Here is a 27,251-nt window from a genome sequence, read left to right on the forward strand (position 1 = left end):
CCGTGGGTCGCAAAAACCGTATGCAGACTCTCCACGGTAATGGCTGTCGTGCACGAGTTTAATATGATGCACTCGATCCATTTCGAGTATGCATCAACAACGATCAGGAACATTTTCCCCATGAACGAGCCCGCATAGTCGATGTGAATACGTGACCATGGCCTGGTGGGTCAGGGCCACGGGCGGAGTGGGGCCTCCCTGGGGGCATTGCCCAGCTGGGCACACCGTGCGCCTGTGAACCCAGTGTTCCAGGTCTGAGTCAATCCCTGGCCACCATACATGTGACCGGGCAATGGCCTTCATTAGCACGATGCTAGGGTGCTCGCTGTGGAGCTCCCTGATGAATGCTTCCCTGCCTTTCTGGGGCATGACTACCCAGCTGCCCCATAGCAGGCAGTCGGCTTGGATGGAGAGCTCATCTATCCGTCTCTGAAACGGTCTGACCTCCTCGGGGCACGCCCTGTGTGCGGGCGCCCAATCCCCAGTCAGGACACATTTCTTTATCATGGATAGGAGGGGATCTCTGTTGGTCCAGAGTTTGATCTGGCGGGCTGTGATGGGGGAGCCTGCGGTGTCAAAAGCCTCAACGGCCATGACCATCTCAGCGCTTTGCTCTGCTGCCCCCTCGGTGGTGGCCAGTGGGAGCCTGCTGAGCGCGTCAGCGCAATTTTCGGTGCCTGGCCGGTGCCATATGGTGTAGTCATACACAGCCAGCGTGAGAGCCCATCGCTATATGCGAGCTGACGCATTGGCATTGACTTGCTGTTGGATAACAGGGATGTTAACGGCTTGTGGTCCGTCTCTAGCTCGAACCGTCTACCGAAAAGGTATTGGTGCATCTTTTTCACACCGTAAACACAAGCGAGTGCTTCCTTTTCGACCATGTCGTATCCTGGGAGAGTGACCTGGAGGCATAAGTCACCGGTTGGAGTCGGCCGTCGTCATTACCCTGCTGCAACACATACCTAACCCCGTAGGACGATGCATCGCACGTTAAAACCAGTTTTTTACAGGGGTCATACAAAGTCAACAGTTAGAACACCTCGCCTTATTGAAAGCCCGTTCTTGACAGTCCCCCAAAGCCATTCACAACCTTTACACAGGAGCATGTGTAACGGCTCCAACAATGTGCTTAAGTTCAGCAGAAAGTTCCCGAAATAGTTCAAAAGTCCCAGGAATAATCGCAACTCCGACGTGTTGCCGGGCCTGGGCGCCCGGCGGATCGCCTCCATTTTTTATTCAGTGAGCCGGATCCCGTCTGCGGCAACCCTCTTGTCCAAAAACTTCACCTCTGGGGCCAAAAACACGCACTTGGGCTTTTTCAGCCGCAAGCCTACCCGGTCCAGTCGGCGTAGCACCTCCTCCAGGTTGTGCAGGTGTTCCCCGGTGTCTCGACCCGTTATAAGGATGCCGTCTTGGAATACGATTGTTCCAGAAATGGATTTGAGCAAGCTTTCCATGTTACGCTGAAAGATAGCTGCCACCGAAAGAATGCCAAACAGACTCCTGTTGTCGATAAATAATCCCTTGTGCGTCGTGATGGTGGCCAGAAGCTTGGATTATTCAGCCAGTTCCTGAGTCATGTAGGCCGAAGTGAGGTCCAGCTTCGTGAACAGCTTGCCACCTGCCAGCGTGGCAAAAAGGTCCTCCGCTCTCGGGAGCGGGTATTGGTCTTTCAGCGACACTCGGTTCATGGTGGCTTTGTAATCGCCACAAATCCTGACCGAGCCATCTGCTTTAAGGACAGGAACGATGGGACTTGCCCAGTCGCTGAATTCAACGGCCGAAATTATGCCCTCTCTGAGCAGCCTGTCCAATTCACTTTCAATTTTCTCACTCATCACATACAGCACCGCTCTGGCTTTGTGGTGCACTGGTCTGGTGTCCGGAGTAATGCGTATCACTACTTTAGTGCCCTTGAACGTTCCGACACCGGGTTGAAACAGTGACCCGAATTTTTGTAGGACCTGTGAGCATGAACTTCGCTCCACAGATGAAATGGCGTGCACATCACCCCATTTCCAATTCATCTCGGCTAGCCAACTCCTCCCCAAGAGCGCTGGGCCATTTCCTGGGACGATCCAGAGTGGCAGCCGGTTCTGTGATCCAGTATGTGTTACCACCAAGTTTGCACTGCCTAGCACTGGGATGATCTCTTTGGTGTATGTCCGTAGCTGCGTGTCGATGCATTCCAGTTTGGGCCTGCTAGCTCTGTGTGGCCATAATCTCTCAAATTGTTGGGCGCTCATAAGTGACTGGCTAGCTCCCGTATCCAGCTCCATGTGCACCGAGATGGCATTCAATAAAACTTTCATCATCATGGGTGGCGTTTTAGTGTATGAGCTGTGGACGTCAGCCACGTGAACCCGCTGAACTTCAGCATCCATGGCTTTTCCCCAGGCATCATCCTGCATTGCAGATCCCTCATCTGGTTTCTCTGTCTCGCAGATTAGCCTCACCACAGCCTTTTTGCACATCCTGGCCAAGTGTCCACTGACGTTACAAATCCTACAGGTATATTTCTGGAACCTGCAGCTTTTCGCAGTATGTCTACCCCCGCATCTCCAGCACGAGCTGAGATTGTTGTTAACAAAGGGACTGTTACCAGGCATTCCTCTCTGATTGCCCATTTGGTTGTTTCTAAGCACTCTGATGGTGGGTGTTAATGGTCCCATCGCGGGACGCATTGTTCCTCATGATGGCATGAATTGCCGATCCCCTTTCCATTGTCCCTGTTGTGGGCCCACCCTCGAGTCTATTGCTGCCTGCGCGGTTTTGAAATGCCCTCGCCTGCCTGTGTGGTCCCTGGTCCATCGCCACGTTGGGACCAGAGCTGCGTGGGTAAATTAGTTTGGTCTCCTCTTCCCCTGTCATGAAGGTCTGAGCTATCAACGCCGCTAAAGTCAAATCCTTGGCCTCTATGAGCTTCCTGAAAATCCCGATATGATTAATGCCTTCAATGGAAAAGTCCCTTAACATCTCCCTCCTGCAGGCGTCTGTGAACTTACACAGACTGGCCAAGCGCCGCAGTTCCGCAACGAAGTCCGAGATGTATTGTCCCTCCCGACGCCAGTGTGTGTAGAACCGGTGCCGGGCCATGTGTATGCTGCTCGCCGGCTTGAGATGCTCACTGATCAGCTGGCTGAGCTCTTCAAAGGACTTGTCCGCTGGCTTTTGGGGTGCGAGCAGGTCTTTCATCAGCGCATACGCCTGTGGTCCGCAGCTGGTCAGTAGATGCTTACATAAGAACATAAGAATTAGGAACAGGAGTAGGCCATCTAGCCCCTCGAGCCTGCTCCGCCACTCAACAAGATCATGGCTGATCTGGCCGTGGACTCAGCTCCACTTACCCGTCCACTCCCCATAACCTTTAATTCCCTTATTGTTTAAAAATCTATCTATCTGTGATTTGAATACATTCAATGAGCTAGCCTCAACTGCTTCCTTGGGCAGAGAATTCCACAGATTCACAACCCTCTGGGAGAAGAAATTCCTTCTCAACTCGATTTTAAATCGGCTCCCCCATTTTTTGAGGCTGTGCCCCCTAGTTTTAGTCTCCCCGACCAGTGGAAACAACGTCTCTGCCTCTATCTTGTCTATCCCTTTCATTATTTTAAATGTTTCTATAAGATCACCCCTCATCCTTCTGAACTCCAAGGAGTAAAGACCCAGTCTACTCAATCTATCATCATAAGGTAACCCCCTCATCTCCGGAATCAGCCTAGTGAATCGTCTCTGTAGCCCCTCCAAAGCTAGTATATCATTCCTTATAGTATATCCTTGGTGACCAAAACTGCATGCAGTACTCCAGGTGCGGCCTCACCAATACCCTGTACAGTTGTCAGCCGCTGTCGCTCCCAGCCAGTCCTTCGTGACAGAGCTCTGCTGGAGTCTTTCCATGAAGTCGTCCCAGTCCTCACCCACACAGTAACGTTCACCTGTGCTACCGGTGGCCATCCTCATGGTTTGGTGATTCCCATTTCTCGTCGCCAAATGTGGTGTCCCTGCACCGTACTACAAACTCACACGAGGCATGTACTGCAGACACAGTCACTACGTGACCTTCACCTTTATTCCCAGGACCAAGGAGTGCTGACCCTGGATGGGACCTCCTCTTTTATACCTGGAAACTCAGGTGAGGAGTGTCTCCCACAAGTTCACCCCCTGTGGTCAGGATGTGCATTTCTAGGATATAAGTACAGTGTACAGGAGTTGCATGAAGGTTACAGTTACATGAAGATTACTGTTGCATAATGGTTACATATATGACAACAAGGGTATGATTGTGATGAGAGGAGGGGGTAAAGCAATAGCTGCTTGCTTACACCTGTTGAGATGAGCTTATCTTTGTTCTTTCAAATAATCAGGATCGACTGCAGCCAAAATGGTAGGGGTGTTGTGTTTAATCGGAGTTTAAGACGAATATAATACACTAGTTATACAGCAAAAACATACAAACGTGACAAGTCAGACAGAACGGCTTGTGTGCACGAACAGCTCTTCTTCTCTCTCTCTTTTTGAACTACCCAAGAGTGTTAGACCAAAATCAGCATGGATCCACACTTGAGAGCTCTCCACTCCATCTGTGCTGGAGGCTTTTTAGGACTCGTTTATACTCTTTTCACTGTTCCCTCTAAGGTGCACGGCTGCACTGATCCTCAAGCTACCATGTAGTTGAATTGAAATGCCACGCATTGCCAGAAATCAGCTGGAGCGGGGGAGTGGCCCAATAAAAACACCAATGACCTTGTGTCCCACTGCGCATGCGCATGCACCCAATCCCCTTCTGCGTGTGCGTGGGTTTTGCCGAAGGCGTACACGCACAGTACCCCACCATTGTGGCCTACAGTACAGGCCAAGCTTTGCAACAAAATGACTGTATCCATTAGGGTGGGGTGGGTGGAGAGCAAGGATTGAAAGGGGGGAAAGAGAGAGTTAGAGTCTATGCAAGAGAGAGAGAGAGAGAGAGAGAGTGGGGGAGAGAGAGAGAGAGAGAGAGAGAGACTGGGGTGGGGGGAGAGAGAGAGAGACAGACAGACTGCGGGTAGGGAGAGAGACTAGGGGTAGGGAGGGAGACTGGGGGAGAGAGAAGGAGAGAAACTGGGGTAGGGAGAGAGAGACTGGAGAGAGTGAGAGAGAGAGAGAACTTAAGGAAACTTAAGGAAAGGTAACTTTGATGGTATGAGACGTGAATTGGCTAGAATAGACTGGCGAATGGTACTTAAAGGGTTGACAGTGGATAGGCAATGGCAGACATTTAAAGATCACATGGATAAACTTCAACAATTGTACATCCTGTCTGGAGTAAAAACAAAACGGGGAAGGTGACTCAACCGTGGCTAACAAGGGAAATTAAGGATAGTGTTAAATCCAAGGAAGAGGTATATAAATTGGCCAGAAAAAGCAGCAAACCTGAGGGCTGGGAGAAATTTAGAATTCAGCAGAGAAGGACAAAGGGTTTAATTAGGAGGGGGAAAATAGAGAATGAGAGGAAGCTTGCTGGGAACATAAAAACTGACTGCAAAAGCTTCTATAGATATGTGAAGAGAAAAAGATTAGTGAAGACAAACGAAGGTCCCTTGCAGTCAGAATCAGATGAATTTATAATGGGGAACAAAGAAATGGCAGACCAATTGAATAAATACTTTGGTTCTGTCTTCATGAAGGAAGACACATATAACCTTCCGGAAATACTAGGGGACCGAGGGTCTAGCAAGAAGGAGGAACTGAAGGAAATCCTTATTAGTCAGGAAATTATGTTAGGGAAATTGATGGGATTGAAGGCAGATAAATCCCCAGGGCCTGATAATCTGCATCCCAGAGTACTTAAGGAAGTGGCCCTAGAAATAGTGGATGCATTGCTGATCATTTTCCAACAGTCTATCGACTCAGGATCAGTTCCTATGGATTGGAGGATAGCTAATTTAACACCACTTTTAAAAAAAGGAGGGAAAGAGAAAACTGGGAATTACAGACCGGTTAGCCTGATATCAGTAGTAGGGAAAATGTTGGAATCAATTATTAAAGATGAAATAGCAACGCATTTGGAAAGCAGTGACAGGATCGGTCCAAGTCAGCATGGATTTATGAAAGGGAAATCATGCTTGACAAATCTTCTAGAATTTTTTGAGGATGTAACTAGCAGAGTGGACAAGGGAGAATCAGTGGATGTGGTGTATTTGGACTTTCAAAAGGCTTTTGACATGGTCCCACATAAGAGATTAGTGTGCAAAATTAAAGCACATGGTATTGGCGGCAATGTATTGACGTGGATAGAGAACTGGTTGGCAGACAGGAAGCAGAGAGTAGGGATAAACGGGTCCTTTTCAGAATGGCAGGCAGTGACTAGTGGGGTGCCGCAGGGCTCATTGCTGGGACCCCAGCTATTTACAATATACATCAATGATTTAGATGAAGGAATTGAGTGTAATATCTCCAAGTTTGCAGACAACACTAAGCTGGGTGGCGGTGTGAGCTGTGAGGAGGATGCTAAGAGGCTGCAGGGTGACTTGGACAAGTTAGGTGAGTGGGCAAATGCATGGCAGATGCAGTATAATGTGGATAAATGTGAGGTTATCCACCTTGGTGGCAAAAACATGAAGGCAGAATATTATCTGAATGGTGGCAGATTAGGAAAGGGGGAGTTGCAACAAACCTAGGTGTCATGGTATATCAGTCATTAAAAGTTGGCATACAGGTACAGCTGGCGGTGAAGAAGGCAAATGGCATGTTGGCCTTTATAGCTAGGGGATTTGAGTATAGGAGCAGGGAGGTCTTAATGCAGTTGTACAGGGCCTTAGTGAGGCCTCACCTGGAATATTGTGTTCAGTTTTGGTCTCCTAATCTGAGGAAGGACATTCTTGCTATTGAGAGAATGCAACGAAGGTTCACCAGACTGATTCCCCGGATGGCGGGACTGACATATGAGGAGAGACTGGATCAACTGGACCTGTATTCACTGGAGCTTAGAAGAATGAGAGGGTATCTCATAGAAACATATAAAATTCTGATGGGACTGAACAGCTTAGATGCAGGAAGAATGTTTCCGATGATGGGGAAGTCCAGAACCAGGGAACACAGTCTAAGGATAAGGGGTAAGCCATTTAGGACCGAGATGAGGAGAAGCTGGTTAAAGAGGAAATTAATGCAATAGTAAGAAAGGACATTGGCTTGGATGATGTGGAATCGGTATGGGTGGAGCTACGGAGCTACGGAATACCAAAGGGCAGAAAACGCTGGTAGGAGTTGTGTACAGGCCACCAAACAGTAGTAGTGAGGTTGGGGACAGCATCAAATAGGAAATAAGGGATGTGTGCAATAAAGGTACAGCAGTTATCATGGGCGACTTTAATTTACATATAGATTGGGCTAACCAAACTGGTAGCAATGTGGTGGTGGAGGATTTCCTGGAGTGCATTCGGGATAGTTTTCTTGACCAATATGTCGAGGAACCAACTAGAGAGCTGGCCATCCTAGACTGGGTGATGTGTAATGAGAAGGGACTAATTAGTAATCTTGTTGTGCGAGGCACCTTGGGGAAGAGTGACCATAATATGGTAGAATTCTTTATTAAGATGGAGAGTGACACAATTAATTCAGAAACTAGGGTCCTGAACTTAAAGAAAGTTAACTTCGATGGCATGAGGCGTGAATTGGCTAGAATAGACTGGCAAATGATACTTAAAGGGTTGACGGTCGATAGGCAATGGCAAACATTGATAGATCACATGGATGAACTTCAACAGTTGTATGTCCCTGTCTGGAGTAATAATAAAACAGGGAAGGTGGCTCAACCGTGGCTAACAAGGGAAATTAGGATAGTGTTAGATCCAAGGAAGACGCATATAAATTGGCCAGAAAAAGCAGCAAACCTGAGGAATGGGAGAAATTTAGAATTCAGCAGAGGAGGACAAAGGGTTTAATTAGATGGGGGAAAATAGAGTACGAGAGGAAGCTTGCCGGGAACATAAAAACTGACTGCAAAAGCTTCTATAGATATGTGAAGAGAAAAAGATTAGTGAAGACAAACATAGGTCCCCTGCAGTTGGACTCAGGTGAATTTATAATGGGGAACAAGAAATGGCAGACCAATTGAACAAATACTTTGGTTCTGTCTTCACGAAGGAAGATACAAATAACCTTCCGGATGTACGAAGGGACCGAGGGTCTAGTGAGAGGGAGGAACTGAAGGATATCCTTATCAGGCGGGAAATTGTGTTGGGGAAATTGATGGGATTGAAGGCCGATAAATCCCCGGGGCCTGATAGTCTGCATCCCAGAGTACTTAAGGAAGTGGCCCTAGAAATAGTGGATGCATTGGTGATCATTTTCCAACAGTCTTACGACTCTGGATCAGTTCCTATGGACTGGAGGGTAGCTAATGTAACACCACTTTTTTAAAAAGGAGGGAGAGAGAAAACAGGTAATTATAGACCGGTTAGCCTGACATCAGTAGTGGGGAAAATGTTAGAATCAATTATTAAGGATGAAATAGCAGCGCATTTGGAAAGCAGTGACAGGATCGGTCCAAGTCAGCATGGATTTATGAAAGGGAAATCATGCTTGACAAATCTTCTGGAATTTTTTGAGGATGTAACTAGTAGAGTGGACAAGGGAGAACCAGTGGATGTGGTGTATTTGGACCTTCAAAAGGTCTTTGACACGGTCCCACGTAAGAGATTGGTGTGTAAAATCAAAGCACATGGTATTGGGGGTAATGTACTGGCGTGGATAGAGAATTGGTTGGCAGACAGGAAGCAGAGAGTCGGGATACACAGGTCCTTTTCGGAATGGGAGCCAGTGACTAGTGGAGTGCTGCAGGGCTCAGTGCTGGGACCCCAGCTCTTTACAATATACATTAATGATTTGGATGAAGGAATTGAGTGTAATTTCTCCAAGTTTGCAGATGACACTAAACTGGGTGGCGGAGTGAGCTGTGAGGAGGAAGAGGCTGCAGGGTGATTTGGACAGGTTAGGTGAGTGGGCAAATACATGGCAGATGCAGTATAATGTGAATAAATGTGAGGTTATCCATTTTGGTGCCAAAAACACAAAGGCAGAATATTATCTGAATGGTGGCAGATTAGGAAAAGGAGAGGTGCAACGGGACCTAGGTGTCATGGTTCATCAGTCATTGAAAGTTGGCATGCAGGTACTGCAGGCAGTGAAGAAGGCAAATGGCATGTTGGCCTTCATAGCTAGGGGATTTGAGTATAGGAGCATGGAGGTCTTACTGCAATTGTACAGGGCCTTAGTGAGGCCTCACCTGGAATATTGTGTTCATTTTTGGTCTCCTAATCTGAGGAAGGACGTTCTTGCTATTGAGGGAGTGCAGCGAAGGTTCACCAGACTGATTCCAGGGATGGCTGGACTGACATGTGAGGAGAGACTGAATCAACTGGGACTTTATACACTGGAGTTTAGAAGGATGAGAGGGGATCTCATAGAAACGTATAAGATTCTGACGGGACGGGACAGGTTAGATGCGGGAAGAATGTTCCCGATGTTGGGGAAGTCCAGAACCAGGGGACACAGTCTTAGGATACGGGGTAGGTCATTTAGGACTGAGATGAGGAGAAACTTCTTCACTCAGAGAGTTGTTAACCTGTGGAATTCTCTGCCGCAGATGCCAGTTCATTGGATATATTCAAGAGGGGGTTAGATATGGCCCTTACGGCTAAAGGGATCAAGGGGTATAGAGAGAAAGCAGGAAAGGGGTACTGAGGTGAATGATCAGCCATGATCTTATCAAATGGTGGTGCAGGCTCGAAGGGCCGAATGGCCTACTCCTGCACCTATTTTCTATATTTCTATGTTTCTATGTAAACTTCTTCACTCAGAGAGTTGTTAACCTCTGGAATTCTCTACCGCAGAGAGTTGTTGATGCCAGTTTGCTAGATATATTCAAGAGGGAGTTAGATATGGCCCTGATGGCTAAAGGGATCAAGGGGTATGGAGAGAAATCAGGAAATGGGTACTGGGGTGAATGATCAGCCATGATCTTATTGAATGGTGGTGCAGGCTCTAAGGGCCGAATGGCCTCCTCCTGCACCTATTTTCTATGTTTCTATGAGACTGGAGAGAGAGACTGGGGAGAGAGAGAGATTGGGGAAGAGAGGGAGAGAGTGACCATCGAGAGAGATTCCTTGCACTTCTTACAATAGTGGTAAAAAAAAATCTAACATCCACTGTCAGGGCCTCATTTAATCGTTTCTCCTAAAACCTAGAGGCAGTTATCGCTCAGGATTACACTGAGCTGGGACACTAAGGGCATTCAATTAATTGTGAACAGGTTAATGGATCTGATGTCTGATATGAGCACCTTTATTATCACGAACACAAAAAGTAAAGGATTCTCAAGACATGGTTCCCCTAAGAGGGAAAGAATTTTGTTCATTTTTCAACATTGACTAGATTTGAAATGTTTAAAAAAATGGGAGGAAAGCTCTCCCCTGAACCAACACTGATTCTTTGCTTCTCGTTTTGCTCTAATATTCTTTGCAGAGAGAGACAGCAAGACAGAGACATAAAGAGATAGAGTGAGAGACAGGGGCATGCGAAGGGAGACTGGGACAGAGGGAGAGAGACTTGGGAGAGAGAGAGAGAGACTGGGACAGAGGGAGAGAGACTGGGACAGAGGTAGAGACTGGACGAGAGGAAGACAGAGAGAGAGAGAAACAGAGGAAGAGAAGGACAGATAGAGAGATATATTGAAAGAGGGAGAGAGAGAGATGGGTGAGGGTCCACTTCAGGCGCGTGTAGTCCGTTCCTGGGGACTGAGCAGCGGTTGCACTTTGGAACAACACAAATGGAGGCGCAGCACATGTACAATGGAAGGAGGCTAAAGCAAACAATTTTTAGGGCTACGTTTAATTTGGAATATTGTTTAATGCCAGAAAGAAAATATGGAAAAGTGATGTTGAATGTCCCACAGTAAGTTTCAGTTAATTTTTGTCAGGTGTTGTTCCCTTTTTGAAAGAGTTTATCAGGGTTATTTAAATCATGTTATGAGAGAGGGGAAAATGTTTGTGCCGCCGTTTGTACCTAAAAGTCTGTGAGAGATGGAGGGAACAGCATTCAAAAGAGAGGAAATAATTTCTCCAACACTGATCCCAACTCATCGCCAAGGCTGGGGATAGATAATCTCACCGCTTTCTTAGGAAGTTTAACCACTTTATTCATTTGAGCTCCGTTTGGAATTAGAGTTTATATTATTATATTTTGTTGTATGTTTAACGGCAGCATTGAAGAGGGAAAGAAACACTTGGAGTAACTTCTTCTGTCAAAGCTGCAATGGGACTTGAAAGAATTTAAAGATTTTTAATGAACTTTTCACCAAAAATTTGTGATAAAAAAACTTTTTCCCCGTAAGTTTCGGAAATGATTTTGGTAGAAACAACCAAAAATCAATTTTCCCCTCAACTAAACAATTATCAACCAGGTTTTGAAGTCCAAATGCTTTTAAAGCGGCTCTGAATTGTTAAAGACGTTTTAAAATTGAAATTTCTCAATATTTGATTTTGAACGATCGACTGAAGTGAGTGGAGCCAAAATTCAGACATGCCAGAAACCTGCCGCATGTACAATTTCTTATCTGTCTTTACCACCGCATGGGAAGAGGTCGCCTCCTGATCGATATTCAGGTCTTTGTCGGTTTTTTCCGACAAGACCAGAAGTCGGTTATAATGGGGGCGGAAGTGCAGCGGTAAGTCCTGGTGAGGGGCAGAAGTTGGGGCGGGACCGAGTCTCCACTGCTGTCACTCAGCGGCAGAGCGGTAGTGACGTCACTGCGCATGTGCGTCACCACGTCTCTCCCCTTATTTAAAGGGGTGAGAATCGGTGACTCTGCAGGTTCGGCCACTAGGCCACCCAAAATGGGTTGTCAGGCTGCCTGTTGGCGGCCTGGCTGAACCCGGGGCAATAATTGGCTGGCCGATAGGGAAGTCAGCTGGCAAAAATTAAAACATGGCGGCCGCAGCAGTGCTCCCTCCCCTTGAAGGGCCGCCGCACTGCCGTGCCGCACACACACAGAACAAGGTGCACCGACAGAAAAAGCTGTCGGGGGCACCACGTGGCAGAGCAAAGATTTTGGCAGGTAAATTTGGGCCGGAGTGTGCTGGAGGTGCGGGAGATCGGCAGTGCACACTGATGTGCTTGCGATGGTTGGCAGCAGTGGGGCGGAAGTGGGGACAGGCCGAAAAATCCCCGAGCTGAATTTGGGTTGATACATCCTTACTATACAGTATAAATGCACACGAGGCCCATGCTTGAGAGAAGGTCAGTCTGTGACCTGTCCTTTATTTCATAGCACTCAAGTGCTGGAAGTGGGTGGAGCTTCCCCTTTTATATCTGAAGGTCTAGGTTAGGAGTATCTCCCACAAGTTCACCACCTAGTGGTCATTGTTCTCAGTGTACAACTTAGGTCGGATTACACATTGGTTACAATGCTTGTTGAATACATGATATCACCTCCCCCCCCAAAGTCTTATTGGGATCACAGGTTAAGTCTCTCTGGTGATTTACGCTCCCTTGTAGAGCGCCTGAGTTGGGGCTCCGGTTGTTGGGCGCTGGCCTGAGTGTCTGCTGTTTGCGGTGCCTCAGGCCTGTCCGGACTGCCCACAGTGACTGGGCTCTCCTCCCTTTGGTTCCTGTGTTCGGTCACCTGTGGTGGAGTGAACTCGACATCGTGTTCTTCCTCTGCTTCCTCTGAACCTCCTTTTTGTTTGATCCACATGTTTGCGGCAGATTTGTCCATTGGTAAGTTTAACTACCAGAATCCTATTTCCCTCTTTGGCAACCAGAGTGCCTGTGAGCCATTTGGGCCCAGCAGCGTAGTTGAGGATAAAAACAGGGTCATTTACATCATGGCATTCCTGTCACGGTAATCATATTGTGACTGGCGCCTGCTCTCGACAATTTCTTTCATGGTGGGGTGTATAAGGGATAACCGGGTTTTGAGCGTCCTTTTCATTAGCAGCTCTGCGGGTGGAACCCCTGTGAGCGAGTGTGTTCGGGATCTGTAGGCCAACAGGAGGTGTGATAAGTGGCATTGTAGGGAACCCCCTTGGATTCTGAGCATCCCCTGTTTTATTATATGCACTGCTCCTTCTGCCTGGCCGTTTGAGGCCGGCTTGAACGGTGCCGTTCTAACATGGTTAATTCCACTGCCTGCCATGAAGTCCTGGAATTCAGTGCTTGTGAAGCACGGGCCATTGTCGCTGACCAAGATGTCCGGTAGACCGTGGGCGGTGAACATTGCCCGTAGGCTTTCTACCACGGCAGAGGATGCGCTTGAATTTAAAATATCACACTCGATCCTATTGGAGTAGGCGTCTACTACAACTAAAAACATTTTCCCCATGAAAGGACCTGTGTAGTCCACATGGATGCGTGACCAAGGCTTGGCGGGCCATGGCCAGGGGCTAAGGGGGGCTTCCCTGGGCGCATTGCCCAGCTGGGCACACATGTTGCACCTGCGAACACAAAGTTCCAGATCTGCGTCTATCCCTGGCCACCAAACGTGCGACCTGGAAATTGCCTTCATCGTGACAATGCCCGGGTGCCCATTGTGGAGTTCTCTGATGAACACCTCTCTGCCCATCTGGGGCATGACTACGCGGTTTCCCCACAGTAGGCAATCAGCCTGAATCGAGAGTTCATCCTTGCGCCTGTGAAATGGTTTAAATTTCTCAGGGCATGCCCTGTATGTGGCTGCCCAGTCCCCATTCAGGACACATTTCTTGACTAGAGACAATAGCGGGTCTCTATTTGTCCAGACTTTAATCTGACGGGCTGTCACGGGTGAGCCTTCGCTTACGAAAGCTTCAACAGCCATGACCATCTCAGCAGCATGCTCGGTAGCCCCCTCAGTGGTGGCTAGTGGGAGCCTGCTGGGTGCATCGGCGCAGTTTTCGGTGCCCGGTCTGTGCCGAATTGTGTAGTCATAGGCGGCTAACGTGAGTGCCCACCTCTGTATGCGGGCCGATGCGTTTGCATTTATGGCCTTGTTGTCGGCCAAAAGGGACGTTAGGGGTTTCTGATCTGTCTCCAGCTCAAATTTCCTGCCAAAAAGGTACTGGTGCATTTTCTTTACTGCATATACACATGCGAGCGCCTCCTTTTCTACCATCCCGTAGCCCCTTTCTGCATGGGACAGACTTCTGGAGGCATAAGCTACCGGCTGTAACTGACCCTTGGCATTGACATGCTGCAACACACACCCGACACCATAGGACGACACATCGCACGTTAACACAAGTTTCTTACATGGGTCATATAGCGTTAACAGATTGTTGGAACATAACAAATTGAGTGCTCTATTAAAAGCCCTTTCCTGGCTGTCCCCCCAGACCCATTCGCGACCTTTGCGTAGGAGCATGTGTAGCGGCTCTAGCAGCGTGCTCAATTTGGGAAGAAAGTTACCAAAATAGTTCAGGAGCCCCAGGAATGAACGCAGCTCCATCGTGTTACGGGGTCTGGGTGCTCTCTGGATCGCTTCCGTCTTGGACGCAGTAGGGCTGATCCCATCTGCTGCTACCCTCATCCCCAGGAATTCTACCTCTGGAGCTAGGAAGACGCAATTCGCCTTTTTCAGTCGCAGCCCTACCCGGTCCAGTCTGCGTAGCACCTCCTCCAGGTTGTGGAGGTGTTCTTCAGTATCGTAACCCGTAATGAAGATGTCGTCCTGAAAAACCACCGTCCCTGGAATCGACTTGAGGAGGCTTTCCATATTTCGTTGGAAGATCGCGGCGGCTGAGCGAATCCCGAACGGACATCTGTTGTACTCAAACAACCCCTTGTGTGTCGTGATGGTGGTCAGCTTGTTCGACTCACTCGCCAGCTCCTGGGTCATGTAAGCTGAGATTAAGTCCAATTTTGAAAAAAGTTTGCCACTGGATAGCGTCGCAAAGAGGTCCTCCGCTCTCAGTCGCAGGTACTGGTCTTGGAGTGACACCCGATTGATGGTGGCCTTGTAATCGCCACATATCCTGACCGACCCATCCGCCTTGAGCACCGGCACAATCGGGTTCGCCCAGTCACTGAATTCGACTGGCGAGATGATGCCTTCCCTCAGCAGGCGGTCCAATTCATCTTCTATCTTTTCCCGCATCACGTACGGCACCGCTCTGGCCTTGTGGTGTACTGGCCTGGCGTCCGGGTTTATGTGAATCACTACCTTGGCCCCCATGAAAGTGCCAATGCCGGGTTGAAATAATGAGTCAAATTTGTCCAGGATCTGTGAGCATGATACTCGCTCCACAGAGGAAATTGCATTGACATCGCTCCATTTCCAGTTCATGACAGCAAGCCAACTCCTCCCCAGTAGTGCGGGACTGTCCCCTGGGACAATCCAGAGTGGCAGTCTGTTCTCCGAATCTTTGTGGGTCACAACTACCGTGGCGCTGCCTAGCACCGGAATGATCTGCTTTGTGTAAGTCCGTAGCTGTGCGTCAATCAGCGATAATTTTGGCCTCCTGCCCTTGGACGCCCACAACTTTTCGAACTGTTTGATACCCATCAGGGACTGGCTGGCCCCCGTGTCTAGCTCCATTGATACTGGGATCCCATCCTCGTCGCCATTGATACGTCCTTACTATACAGTATAAATGCACACGAGGCCCATGCTTGAGAGAAGGTCAGTCTGTGACCTGTCCTTCATTTCATAGCACTCAAGTGCTGGAAGTGGGTGGAGCTTCCCCTTTTATATCTGAAGGTCTAGGTTAGGAGTGTCTCCCACAAGTTCACCACCTAGTGGTCATTGTTCTCAGTGTACAACTTAGGTCGGATTACACATGGGTTACAATGCTGATTGAATACATGACATCGGTTGTGGCAGCTAATCGACTGCAATGCTGCGGCCACTTGATTCCACCACATGGCCGCCGCAAAATGGCAGTAATGGGCCTTATCCGGATCCTGAATTTCAGCCCCAATAGCTTTATACAAACATGCAACCATGTTGTTGAGGATGGGGAAGGCAGGAGAGGATTTGTAGGAGTTGTATATTACTTTTTATTGACTTTAAAAATAATATATCATTAAGACGTTTAGGAAGAGAGCCACAAAAGTGGAAAAACACAAACTATTTTATTTTATCTGTTGTTCTATAATCTGAACAAGTCCCAGGAATAATGTAAATATAGATTTCCTCTTAAACGTTTAGTGGAGTGTTAATAGAAAAAAGAGTTGTGTAATGATGTATAAAAATTGCAAAAAGCTACTTTAGAAGAAACCAGTATTTGTTTATTGAGAAAGACACAGAAAATACTTTGATTAAACTGATAATGTACAATTTTAATTTGGTATAAATGTTTGAAATAGAAGATTAAAAATTGAGAGTACAATGATGTTTATTTCCCGCTATTTAATTGCGAAGTACCTAAAATAATTTGACACTTTTTGTGATAAGAACAAGGAGTAATATTGTGGAGAATGTTTGAGAGAAAACCATTTGTAAATTAACATTTTTACGTCACCATATTAGTTTCCAAGTCAATCTGACCGATTCTCCTGTCCAGGAAGAAAAATTAATGTTGATTTCTGTTCAAGCATAGTTTTTCCTGCTTTTTATTTTTAATTCGGTGATGCAAATTGTGTTTGTGTTTTTCTGCACTTGTGAATAAGTGCTGCATTTCTGACATGTTACATGGTGGTGGTGGTGGGGGGGGTGGTGGGTGGGTGGGGGGGGAGGTGTGCTGGTTCAAGAAGACAACATTTATTAAAGAAGTGATTGAAGTTGAAAATACGGATACCTGTTTATGTACAATTCTTTTTGATACTGTGAACTAAAGAACTGCAGCACTTTATATTTGTTGGTTGTCTGGTTGCATTGTGATTAATATTCTAATTATTTATGTGGGCATACGTCAGTGCTATAGGAAAGCCACTGCCCCTGCTGCTTGTACATTGCTATAATGACATGAGGAATGGGCTAATACGTTGAAAACTTTAAAATTCTTACAAATTGGATGAATAGATATGTCTCTTTCAGCTCAGCTTGGGCCTTTGGATTGTTTGCCGATGCATAACCATGTAACTGAGTGACGTTTCTGAAGTGTTAATGCAGTATTATGCAGTTCTTTTATAACCCAGTCATTTCTGACAGTTATTTTTTTTAAATAGAATTTGTACATGACGAACTGAAAGCTTTTAATTAATTCTACTATAAACAAACCTGCAGAATGGGCATGTAATATGACAATTGAATTTCAATAACGTAAGTGTGAGGTGGTGCATTTTGGTAGGAGGAATAAGGAGGCTACCTAATCCTTGGAAAATAAGGGGGAGAAATTCTGGTTGTCTGCGCCTCCCGTTAGTACCCCTGGGGGGGGGAGGGGGCGCTAACGGGAAGCCAACGGCTTTTTGCCCAGGCACCGCTACTGATTCCTGCGAAATTCCGCGGGACTTTAGGAGCAGTGTTAACCGATAGCGCCCCGCTCTGTCCGTTAGCGCCCCGGGCCGTTGTGCTGGCGATGACAATGTCATCACCATGTGGATCGACCCGTTTTTGTCTTGGAGCGAAGATTCAACAGTGCCCTGTGAGGCCGCCGCGGGCAATGCCCACGCCAGCTTCGAAGGACACATACCAGGCTTTAGATTGCTCATGGGGCGAACATTAAAGGGGAGGTGCGGCGCTGACATTTTTTTTAAATGGCTGACTTACCGGTCACGGCCTTACCATTTTCAAATCTTGGGGTCCATGCCGCGATGTTGCAGCTCGGCACTCCGCTTCCCAGTGGTGTAGCGGTGGCCCCTTCTCCCTAATGCAGAGTCTGCAGCATGCCTTTAATGGAAGGGGAGGAACCCTGTTTTCCTGCCAGCGCTATGCACCTCTCCGATTCTTGCTGGAAAATTCCCGAGGTCAGTGCCCCAGTCACGCCCCCAAGAGGAAGTGGAGCGCGAGACGTTGCACTCCACTTCCTCTCGGGGGCGGTAAGCCCAACTTAGCTGCCGGGGCGGGACTTTTGTGCCCGCCACAGGAAGTCCCGCCTCTCAGCTGTTACTGGGGCGATACGCAATTTTCCCCCCTAATAGTCTAGGGGGCTAATTTTGATGAACTTACCGTCCATTGCCGCCGACTGCTGCCCACTGCCGCCGACATTCCTCTGCTCGAACTGCCCAGTGCCACTTTCGACATGACCTGGAGCGGGCGAGAGGGGAGAGCCGCCGGGAAGCACCCGCCGACGTCAACGGACGGCCGATGCGCGTAAGTCGACTCCCGCCTGCTGAGATGTCAGATTGGTGCGGGCGGGAGTTGGCAGGAGTCGACGGCAGGACGGTGGTGGACCGTTGTGTGGAGGCTGCTCTGTCCTGAATGGTGAGTGTCACGATCCTGTAAAAGAGGTAAGTGGAATGTTTTGACATTATTTCTTTACAGGTTCTTACCTGGATAGGGGCCCCTGAAGGTCCTCAGATGTTTTTTTTTGTTGGTGATTTTTATTTTTACCTCTTCGACCCTCCAGTGGGCCCGACTCCATCCTCAGCAGCACTTGGGCAGCAAGCGGCTGTACTGCCGAGAATGAGACCTGTCACCCAGATTGGCGGCATACATCGTTGATTTGCCACCCATAGACCTTCGAGGGACCTCGGCGATGAAAACCCTGCCAGAAGTACCGTCCAGTACCTCAGCAGCCATCGGCGGCACTTTAGGTGGCACTTGGGTGGGCGGAGGCCTTGACCAAATTCGGCCCAAGGAGTGGTAGAGGTGCAAAGGGATCTAGGGGTATAGATTCACAAATCATTAAAAGTAGCAACACAGTTTAAAAAAGCCATAGGGTTCATTTCAAAAGCAGAGAAGTTATGTTAAACTTGTACAGAACTTGTCTGATTGTCTCATGATTTGAGACAGTGGGGTGATAATATGGCATTACTGCATATATGCATTTAAGTGGTTGCTGTAAAAGTTGTTGTGGTAAAAGTTGTTATTGTGACAGTTGTTGTTGTAAAGTTTGCTCACGGATGTAAAGGTCACGCTCAAAGGAGTTTGTTGCCTGCTCAGTACAAAAGAAAATTTTGTGGCCTTACGAAATACTGAGGACTGTTTTCTCCTTATCTCATCTGTCAACAACTCTGACATACCAGTCCCATCCTTCAGATTGTTCGTAGCTGCTTATCAGTTATTTATGTTCAAAGCTGTTCATGCAGCTAGCTGTGAAACTAGCTATTTCAATCCATTATCAGACTATTGTACCATGGAATGAATCATTAAATTCCCAAACATACCCTCTATTATATTCTCACACACTGCCTAACTTATGCATCTTAGCAAGCAATTTTGTTAAATAGAGTCAAAATCCTAACTTAGCATTATAATATGGGTATTTATTTAAGCATCTATCCAGCTATTCTCATCATCATAGGCAGTCCCTCGAAATGAGGATGACTTGCTTCCACGCCAAAAAAGGATAAGTTCACAGGTGTTCCAATGAAGGACCTAAAGTTCCAGATCCTGAACTACATCCTGAAGGGTGGAAGATGCCTGTGCTTGGATTTTTTTAACGTGTGGTGACCATTGCACACCAGCCACCACATGGGCTTGACAGAGCTCGGTCTTGGTCCAGGCAAGGATTACCCAAGACAAACTGGAGACTTGCTCTGCTGCACGGACCTAGCGCGCACACGTATCACAGTGTGGGCTGGCCCGTGCTACCCCTGGGCCCCTGGCCCCGAACTCACGCCTTCCCTGGGCCCCAATCACATCGCTCTACAGTCTCTCGCCGCTCCTTCACCCCAAACTTGCCACTCCTGCTGTATCTGCCCATGCTCCAATCACCGACCTGGACCTTGATGACGTCACTCTTCACTGCCTTCGCAGCTCGCGCTGCTCCCTGAAGTTGCATGCCTCCATGCTGCTCCTGGGCCTCCGCACGCCACTCCTTTTATGGCCCTGACCTGCCGCTGGTGTTCTCCCACAGGTAGGGGCCTCCACGCTGCTCCTGGGTCTCTGCACGCCGTACGTCAGCAACTCTAATACTAGTTGAAGGCACCATTTGGCATGCCCCTTTTCTGGGACTAATCACAGATCATTAGTCCCCTGCACCTGGGATAACTGTAATGTCCGATAATACTCATTTCGTAACCAGTAAAACATTTATACATTAACCCCTTACTTATCTCAAGCTCAAATACAATCAGCTAAACACAGTATTATCTGTGTCACAATTTCATTCACATAACCATATATATTTTAGTTATCCCTAATTTCTAACACACCATGTGCAGATTGTAAACCAGAAGAGATTGTGGGATGAGGGACAAGTGGAATGTGAGAAGGAGGATAACGTATATTGAAAACCAACATCTTGTATTGTTTCAGCCCCGCTGCTGGCCACAGGCTCAGCCGTGCTCCTGTCAAGAATGGCCAGCACTGTCTGCTCCAAGGGGGTGTATTGATGCAAGCGAGCCTGTCCCATGCTGGTTAAGCTGTGCTGTCTGTGGTTATGTGCCACCTTTTCCTGCAAGAGCAAGGAAAATGTGTCATTAAGTGTGGTGCATGGGTGATGTGCCTGTCACGGTTGAATAGCTGACAGTTTGTTCAAGCTGTGAGATGTGAGTGTGAGTCTTGTAGCAGTTGTAAGTGTGTGAGGGTAAGGTGAAGCTATGAACATGAGATATGAGTCATGTTTGGTAGAGATTGTTGGTAGGTGAATAATGGAGGTGTGGTGCATTGAGCAGTGTTTGAGGCTAGTGGTGCAGATGGTGAGATATGGCATTTGAAGATGAATTCACTCACCTTGACTACTCATGTGAGGTCATTAAACTTCTTCCTGCACTGAGTCCAGAGCCTCGCAACGATATTGTTGGCATTGACCACATTGGCTATTTGCTCCCACTGCACTCTTGTCTATTTTCTGGAGGGCCTCCTGGCCTCCCTGTGGAAGAAAGACCCCTCCACTAGAGTTGACCTCCTGGACCAATGCTTCCAGTGCTGCATCAGAGAATCCCCGCCAGTTCCTCTCAGTATATGGCTGATGGTAAGATGCACGGCATAAACTTATTTGCTGTACAGTGACCATAAGCGGGCCTCACCATGCTTTATCTCAATAGCAATCAATCTCATTTATCCAGTTTATTATCTTTCTCCTTTATCCTTACACTTTAGATATAAATCTACACTGAGGCACCTTATCAAGTACTTGCTGAGAGTTAAAATATATTACACAAAAAATTGCAAATTTGTTACATCCTCAAGTACAGGCCCAGTTCATTACATCATTGGATCTATGGCCACTTTAAAGGATTGAAGTGTTTAACTAAGGGATTAGAGTTTAAATAATAATCCTTTATTTTATAATTTAGTTGTGTCAAGTAGAAGAGTACATGAGCAATAGGAGATTCCCTCGGCTTCTACGGTTGAAGATTTCAAACTATTACAAAGAACGTTATCATGGCAAATGGTTTAATCAAGAAGGAATTGTTGCTGAGATGTCAGAGTATCTGAGAGAGGTATTGAACTGTGGCAAAATGCATGCAGAATGTTGAACCTCTAGGAAATAGTAAGTTTTTAAAAAATGTGCATAAAATGATACTTAAAGTAATTTATAACATTTAAAATATAATTAATTCTTTGTATTTGAAAATAACATGGAAACAATAATATTTTTTTAAGACATTTTTTGATAATAATGAGTCATTTATTGTTCACCTATGCAGTGAATTAATTTTTGTAGAGCCCTAAATTTTATTCCTTTCCTCTGAACCTCTTGGTTTCCACACAATTAACTAGAAACTGAGATTTTTGTAATGTTTTATATCATTAAGCCTTGTTTAAATGTTATTGGATGGTTGCAACACAAAAAAAATCCTTGGTCTATTTTGGCTCCAATGAATTTGTTCAGCATTCCATCAAATCCTCTCCTTCCACAAGGCATGGATGCGTTTCTGGCCTAAGAAGTACTGGAACACTAGTGTGTGTTTCTCTATTAACAGGAGAACATTCACCAATTGTTATTGGTCAACTAGTATGAGTGAAAAAAACAAATGATTAGTATCTTTTACATATTTAAACTTAGAAAATGAGCATCCAGTCTAAGTTCAGTTTAGATTGCAACTGTTTGGGATTGCAACTTGCAGGAATAGATGGGATCTGCACATGGTGAGACCCCATGCACAAGTGGCCTGCAGCCAGGGCAAGGGGAAAAAAGGTAGCTCAGGTGCCAGCTCCCCAGAGGGCGAGATCGCGCATGAGTTAGAAAGCCTGAATGCAACGTCAAGAATATGGTAAAGTCCAGCACCAATCTTTTGCATGGCTTTGCACAGAGCTTGGAGCCCATGATTTTCAACATGGAAGTGATGGGCAACTCCATTAGCGCACTTGTGGACCCCAACCATGATGCAGTGTCTGATGGCTGATGTCTCAGCTTCCATTGTAGCACAAGCAGAAATGTCTAAGTGCTGCAGTGGGAGCTCAGACTTTTGTCATGCAAGCTCAGACTGCTTTCATGCAGATTCAGCTTGCTGCCAAGCAAGCTCAGATTGCTGCTATCATGGCTGTGCTTACCAGTGTAGAAAGGGGCTTGCAGGGTGTCACTCCAGTCGAGCAATCTGTCCTCCCGGGGGACTGCTGCCACCCATGCTGAGGTGATGCAGTCCGAAACCGGGCCTACTAGGTCCAGAGCTGCTCAAGGTCACCGGCAAGGCCATCTGCAGTTTCCCCCACTGAAAGTCAGCAGCTTTCCACCAGCCATGCTGCAGCCACTGGTGTAGCACTTCGTAGGCGTGGTAAGGGTACAAACAAGATAGTCACTAAAGGAATGCACAAGGATGATTAGTTGATTTTTTTATGTAATATTAGATGGATTGATGTACAAAGTTGGATTGGAATTTTTCTTTTGTGGTGGCTTTTATTTCAGCATTTTGGCCAAGATGACGCTGTAATGGTCAGTAACAGAAGGAAGGTAAAGTGTGGGATTATTGTTGAATGGGGAATTGGGGTTGTGTTCACTGGTACCACAGTTGAATGAGTCGATCACGGACAGCCTGGGCAGAAAGGGTCTGTCCGGGTTGCCTCCTCCCTTCTGCTTCTTCCACTACCACTTCTCCTCTTACACTTCTTCTTTCGCTCCCTCCTCTTCCGCTTCCTCCCTGTCCTCTTCTGCTTCTTCCTCCTCCTCCTCTTCCTTTTAAATGGTGAGAGATTTGGAAATAAGAACATAAGCAGGAGTAGGCCATTTGGCCCCTCGAGCCTGCTCCGCCATTTAATAAGATCATGGCTGATCTGATCATGGGCTCAGCTCCACTTCCCTGCTCTCTCCCCATAATCCTTTACTCCCTTATCGTTCAAAAATCTGTCTATCTCCGCTTTAAATATATTCAATGACCCAGCCTCCACCGCTCTCTGGGACAGAGAATTCCACAGATTTACAACCCTCTGAGAGAAGAAATTCCTCCTCAACTCAGTTTTAAATAGGTGCCCCCTAGTTCTAGATTCTCCCATGTGTGGAAATATCCTCTCTGCATCTACCTTGTTGAGCCCCCTCATTATCTTATGTTTCAATAAGATCACCTCTCATTCTTCTGAACTCCACTGAGTACAGGCCCAACCTGCTCAACCTTTCTTCATAAGTCAGCCCCTTCATCTCAGGAATCAACCTAGTGAACCTTCTCTGAACTGCCTCCAATGCAAGTATATCCCTCCTTAAATAAGGAGACCAAAACTGTATGTTTTCAGAGGGACCTGGATGCCTTTGTATACGAATCATTGAAAGTTAATATGCAGTACAACAAGCAAATAGAAAGCAAATGGTATGTTAGCCTTTATTACAAAAGGATTGGAGTTTAGAGTAAATAAATTTTACTACAATTATATAGGGCCTTGGTGAGACCATACCTGGAGTACTATGTACAATTTTGGTCCCTTCACCTAAGTAAGGATATACTTGCCTAGAGGGAGTGTAACAAAGGTTCACCAGATGGATTCCTGGGATGGGGGGATTGTTCTTTGAGGAGAGATTGAGGAGGCTAGGCCTATATTCCCTAGAATTTTGAAGAATGAGAAGTGATCTCACCTGAGGGAAATCCTTATTAGTCAGGAAATGATGTTAGGGAAATTGAAGGGACTGAAGGCCGATAAATCCCCAGGGCCTGATAATCTGCATCCCAGAGTACTTAAAGAAGTGGCCCTAGAAATAGTAGATGCATTGGTGGTCATTTTCCAACATTCCATGGACTCTGGTTCAGTTCCTATGGTTGGAGGGTAGCTAATGTAACCCCACTTTTTTAAAAAGGAGGGAGAGAAAACAGGGAATTATATACTGATTAGCCTGACATCGGTGGTGGGGAAAATGTTGGAATCAATTGTTAAAGATGTAATAGCAGTGCATTTGGAAAGCAGTGACAGGATCGGTCCAAGTCAGCATGGATTTATGAAAGGGAAATCATGGTTGACAAATCTTCTAGAGTTTTTTGAGGGTGTAACTAGTAGAGTGGATAAGGGAGAACTAGTGGATGTGGTGTATTTGGACTTTCAAAAGGCTTTTGACAAGGTCCCACACAAGAGATTAGTGTGCAAAATTAAGGCACATGGTATTGGGGATAATGTATTTACGTGGATAGAGAACTGATTGGCAGACAGGAAGCAAAGAGTGGGAATAAACAGGTCCTTTTCAGAATGGCAGACAGTGACTAGTGGGGTGCCGCAGGGTTCAGTGCTGGGACCCCAGCTATTTACAACATACATTAATGATTTAGACGATGGAATTGAATGTAATAGCTCCAAGTTTGCAGATGACACTAAGCTGGGTGGTAGTGCGAGCTGCGAGGAGGATGCTAGAAGGCTGCAGGAGGACTTGGACAGGTTAGGTGAGTGGGCAAATGCATGGCAGATGCAGTATAATGTGGATAAGTGTGAGGTTATCCACTTTGGTGGTAAAAACAGGAAGGAGATTATTATCTGAATGGTGACAGATTAGTAAAAGGGGAGGTGCAACGAGACCTGAGTGTCATGGTACATCAGTCATTGAAGGTAGGCATGCAGGTACAGCAGGCAGTAAAGAAAGCAAATGGCATGCTGGCCTTCATAGCGAGGGGACTTGAGTATAGGAACAGGGAGGTCTTACTGCAGTTGTACAGAGTCTTGGTGAGGCCACACCTTGAATATTGTGTGCAGTTTTGGTCTCCTAATCTGAGGAAGGACATTCTTGCTATTGAGGGAGTGCAGTGAAGGTTCACCAGACTGATTCCCGGGATAGCAGGACTGACACATGAAGAAAGACTGGATCGATTAGGCTTCACTGAAATTTAGAAGAATAAGAGGGGATCTCATAGAAACATATAAAATTCTGACGGGATTGTACAAGTTAGATGTTGGGGAAGTCCAGAACCAGGAGTCACAGTCTAAGGATAAGAGGTAAGACATTTAGGACTAAGAAGAGAAGAAACTTCTTCACTCAGAGAATTGTGAACCTGTGGAATTCTCTACTACAGAAAGTTGTTGAGGCCAGATCGTTAGATATATTCAAAAGGGAGTTGGATGTGGCCCTTATGGTTAAAGGGATCAAGAGGTATGGAGAGAGAGCAGGAATGGGGTACTGAAGTTGAATGATCAGCCATGATCATATTGAATGGTGGTGCAGGCTCGAAGGGCCGAATGGCCTACTCCTGCATCTACTTTCTATGTTTCTATGTTTCTATGGTAGATACTGGGAGGATGTTTCCCCTGGCTGGGAAGTTTAGAACTAGGGGTCACAGTCTCAGAATAAGGGGTTGGCCATTTATTCCTGAAGTTCGCTGTTTGTTTACTCAAAGGGTTGTGAATCTTTTGGAATTCTCTACCCCAGAGGGCTGTGGATGCTCAGCCATTGAGTATATTCAAGACAGAAATTAACAGATTTTTGGATATTAAGGGAATCAAGAGATATGGGAATAATGCGGGAAGGTGGAGTTGAGGTGGAAAATAAGCCATTATCTTATTGAATGATGAAACAGGCTCAAAGGGCCAAATAGCCAACTTGCTCCTATTTCTTATGTTCCTCGCCCTCCTTAGCTGGTCGCTGTATGTCTGGTGGCAAGGGCTGTGCCCTCATGATGGTGAGGTTGTGGAGAATGCAGCAGACCATGTTGAATCTTGAGATGCGCTCTGGTGAATACTGCAGGGCTCCTCCAGAGCGGTCCAGGCACCGTAAGATTGTTTAAAGACCCCAATGGTCTGCTATATTAGATTCCGTGTGGCAGCATGGCTTTCATTGTACGCATGCTGCCCCCGTGTGGTTGGGTTGTGGAGCGGAGTAATAAGCGCAGTGGTCAGCAGATAGCCCTTGTTGCCCAGTAGCCACCCTCTGGTTTGTCGTGATGGCTCAAAGACTGAGGGAACAACAGACGGCGCAGAATAAAAGCATCATGACTGCTGCCAGGATACTGGGTATTCACCATCATGATGTGGTGAGCATGGTCACATAACAACTGCACGTTCTGCGAGTTGTAACTTTTGCAGTTGTGGTACATCTCAGCATCTAGATGGAGCGTCTGCAAAGCCATATGCGAGCAGTCAATGCTGCCCTATACCACTGAGAAACGCATTATCCTGGCAAAGCCATGTGCACGCTCTAATATGCATGTGTATCAGCCCTCTGAATGGTGCAAAGCCCTCAAGCAGCTTTACAGCATTCTCATTGATTACCATGGATGCAGGACACACATTCAAGTTGCAGCTTAGAATTGGAAGCCTTGGCGCACTGACATATTGTAACACAATGTCATTAAATATGATTAACGATCAGTTACTATATATAGAATGGACTGCATGTCTGTCATTATATGTGCCCCTTATAGACTCAACATCTTACAGCTACTGCCTAGAATTTCGGGAGCAAGTGGAAATGTGTGCGGGGATGGGGATTACCTGTGTCAGTTGAGAGGAATACAGGCAGAATGGAAAATCCGTGCTATGATTATGATCCGTGCTCCACAAATTATGATTATTCATGAGTGTGCTCAGTGCTGCCTGCACTGTTTATTGGCTGCATGCCACTTGAGGTGGGGTGTGATTTCTTAAAGGCAGCCAGCACCTCTAAAGGGGAGGTGGGTTTTGGCTACAAGATCTGTTGTTCTACTATTTGCAATTGAAATGGCTACAGTAGGGAGAGAGCATGCACCAAGGTTTTCCATGGTGCAGGATGTGGAGAAGAGGCAGGACATCCACTTCCTCCTGGGGACAGAAAGCCGTCCAGGTATCTGGTGAGGAGGCAATGATAGATAAATGCTCATCAGACTTCTTTGGTAGTTTGGGCCCTTGAGGCCATCTAAGTCCTCTACAG

General features: G+C 46.8%; 1 protein-coding gene across 1 annotated transcript in view; it reads left to right on the forward strand.

The window, feature by feature from the left end:
* Window positions 1-27,251, forward strand: part of LOC139276094 (potassium/sodium hyperpolarization-activated cyclic nucleotide-gated channel 2-like) — a 335,425-nt gene that overhangs the window by 288,792 nt on the left and 19,382 nt on the right. The window contains exon 8 of the mRNA XM_070893567.1: window positions 21,298-21,444. Within this exon, the coding sequence (XP_070749668.1) occupies window positions 21,298-21,444 (147 nt within the window). The remainder of the gene's footprint in view (window positions 1-21,297; window positions 21,445-27,251) is intronic.

The sequence above is a fragment of the Pristiophorus japonicus genome, chromosome 11 (genome assembly GCF_044704955.1).
Source record: "Pristiophorus japonicus isolate sPriJap1 chromosome 11, sPriJap1.hap1, whole genome shotgun sequence".
NCBI lineage: Eukaryota > Metazoa > Chordata > Chondrichthyes > Pristiophoridae > Pristiophorus > Pristiophorus japonicus.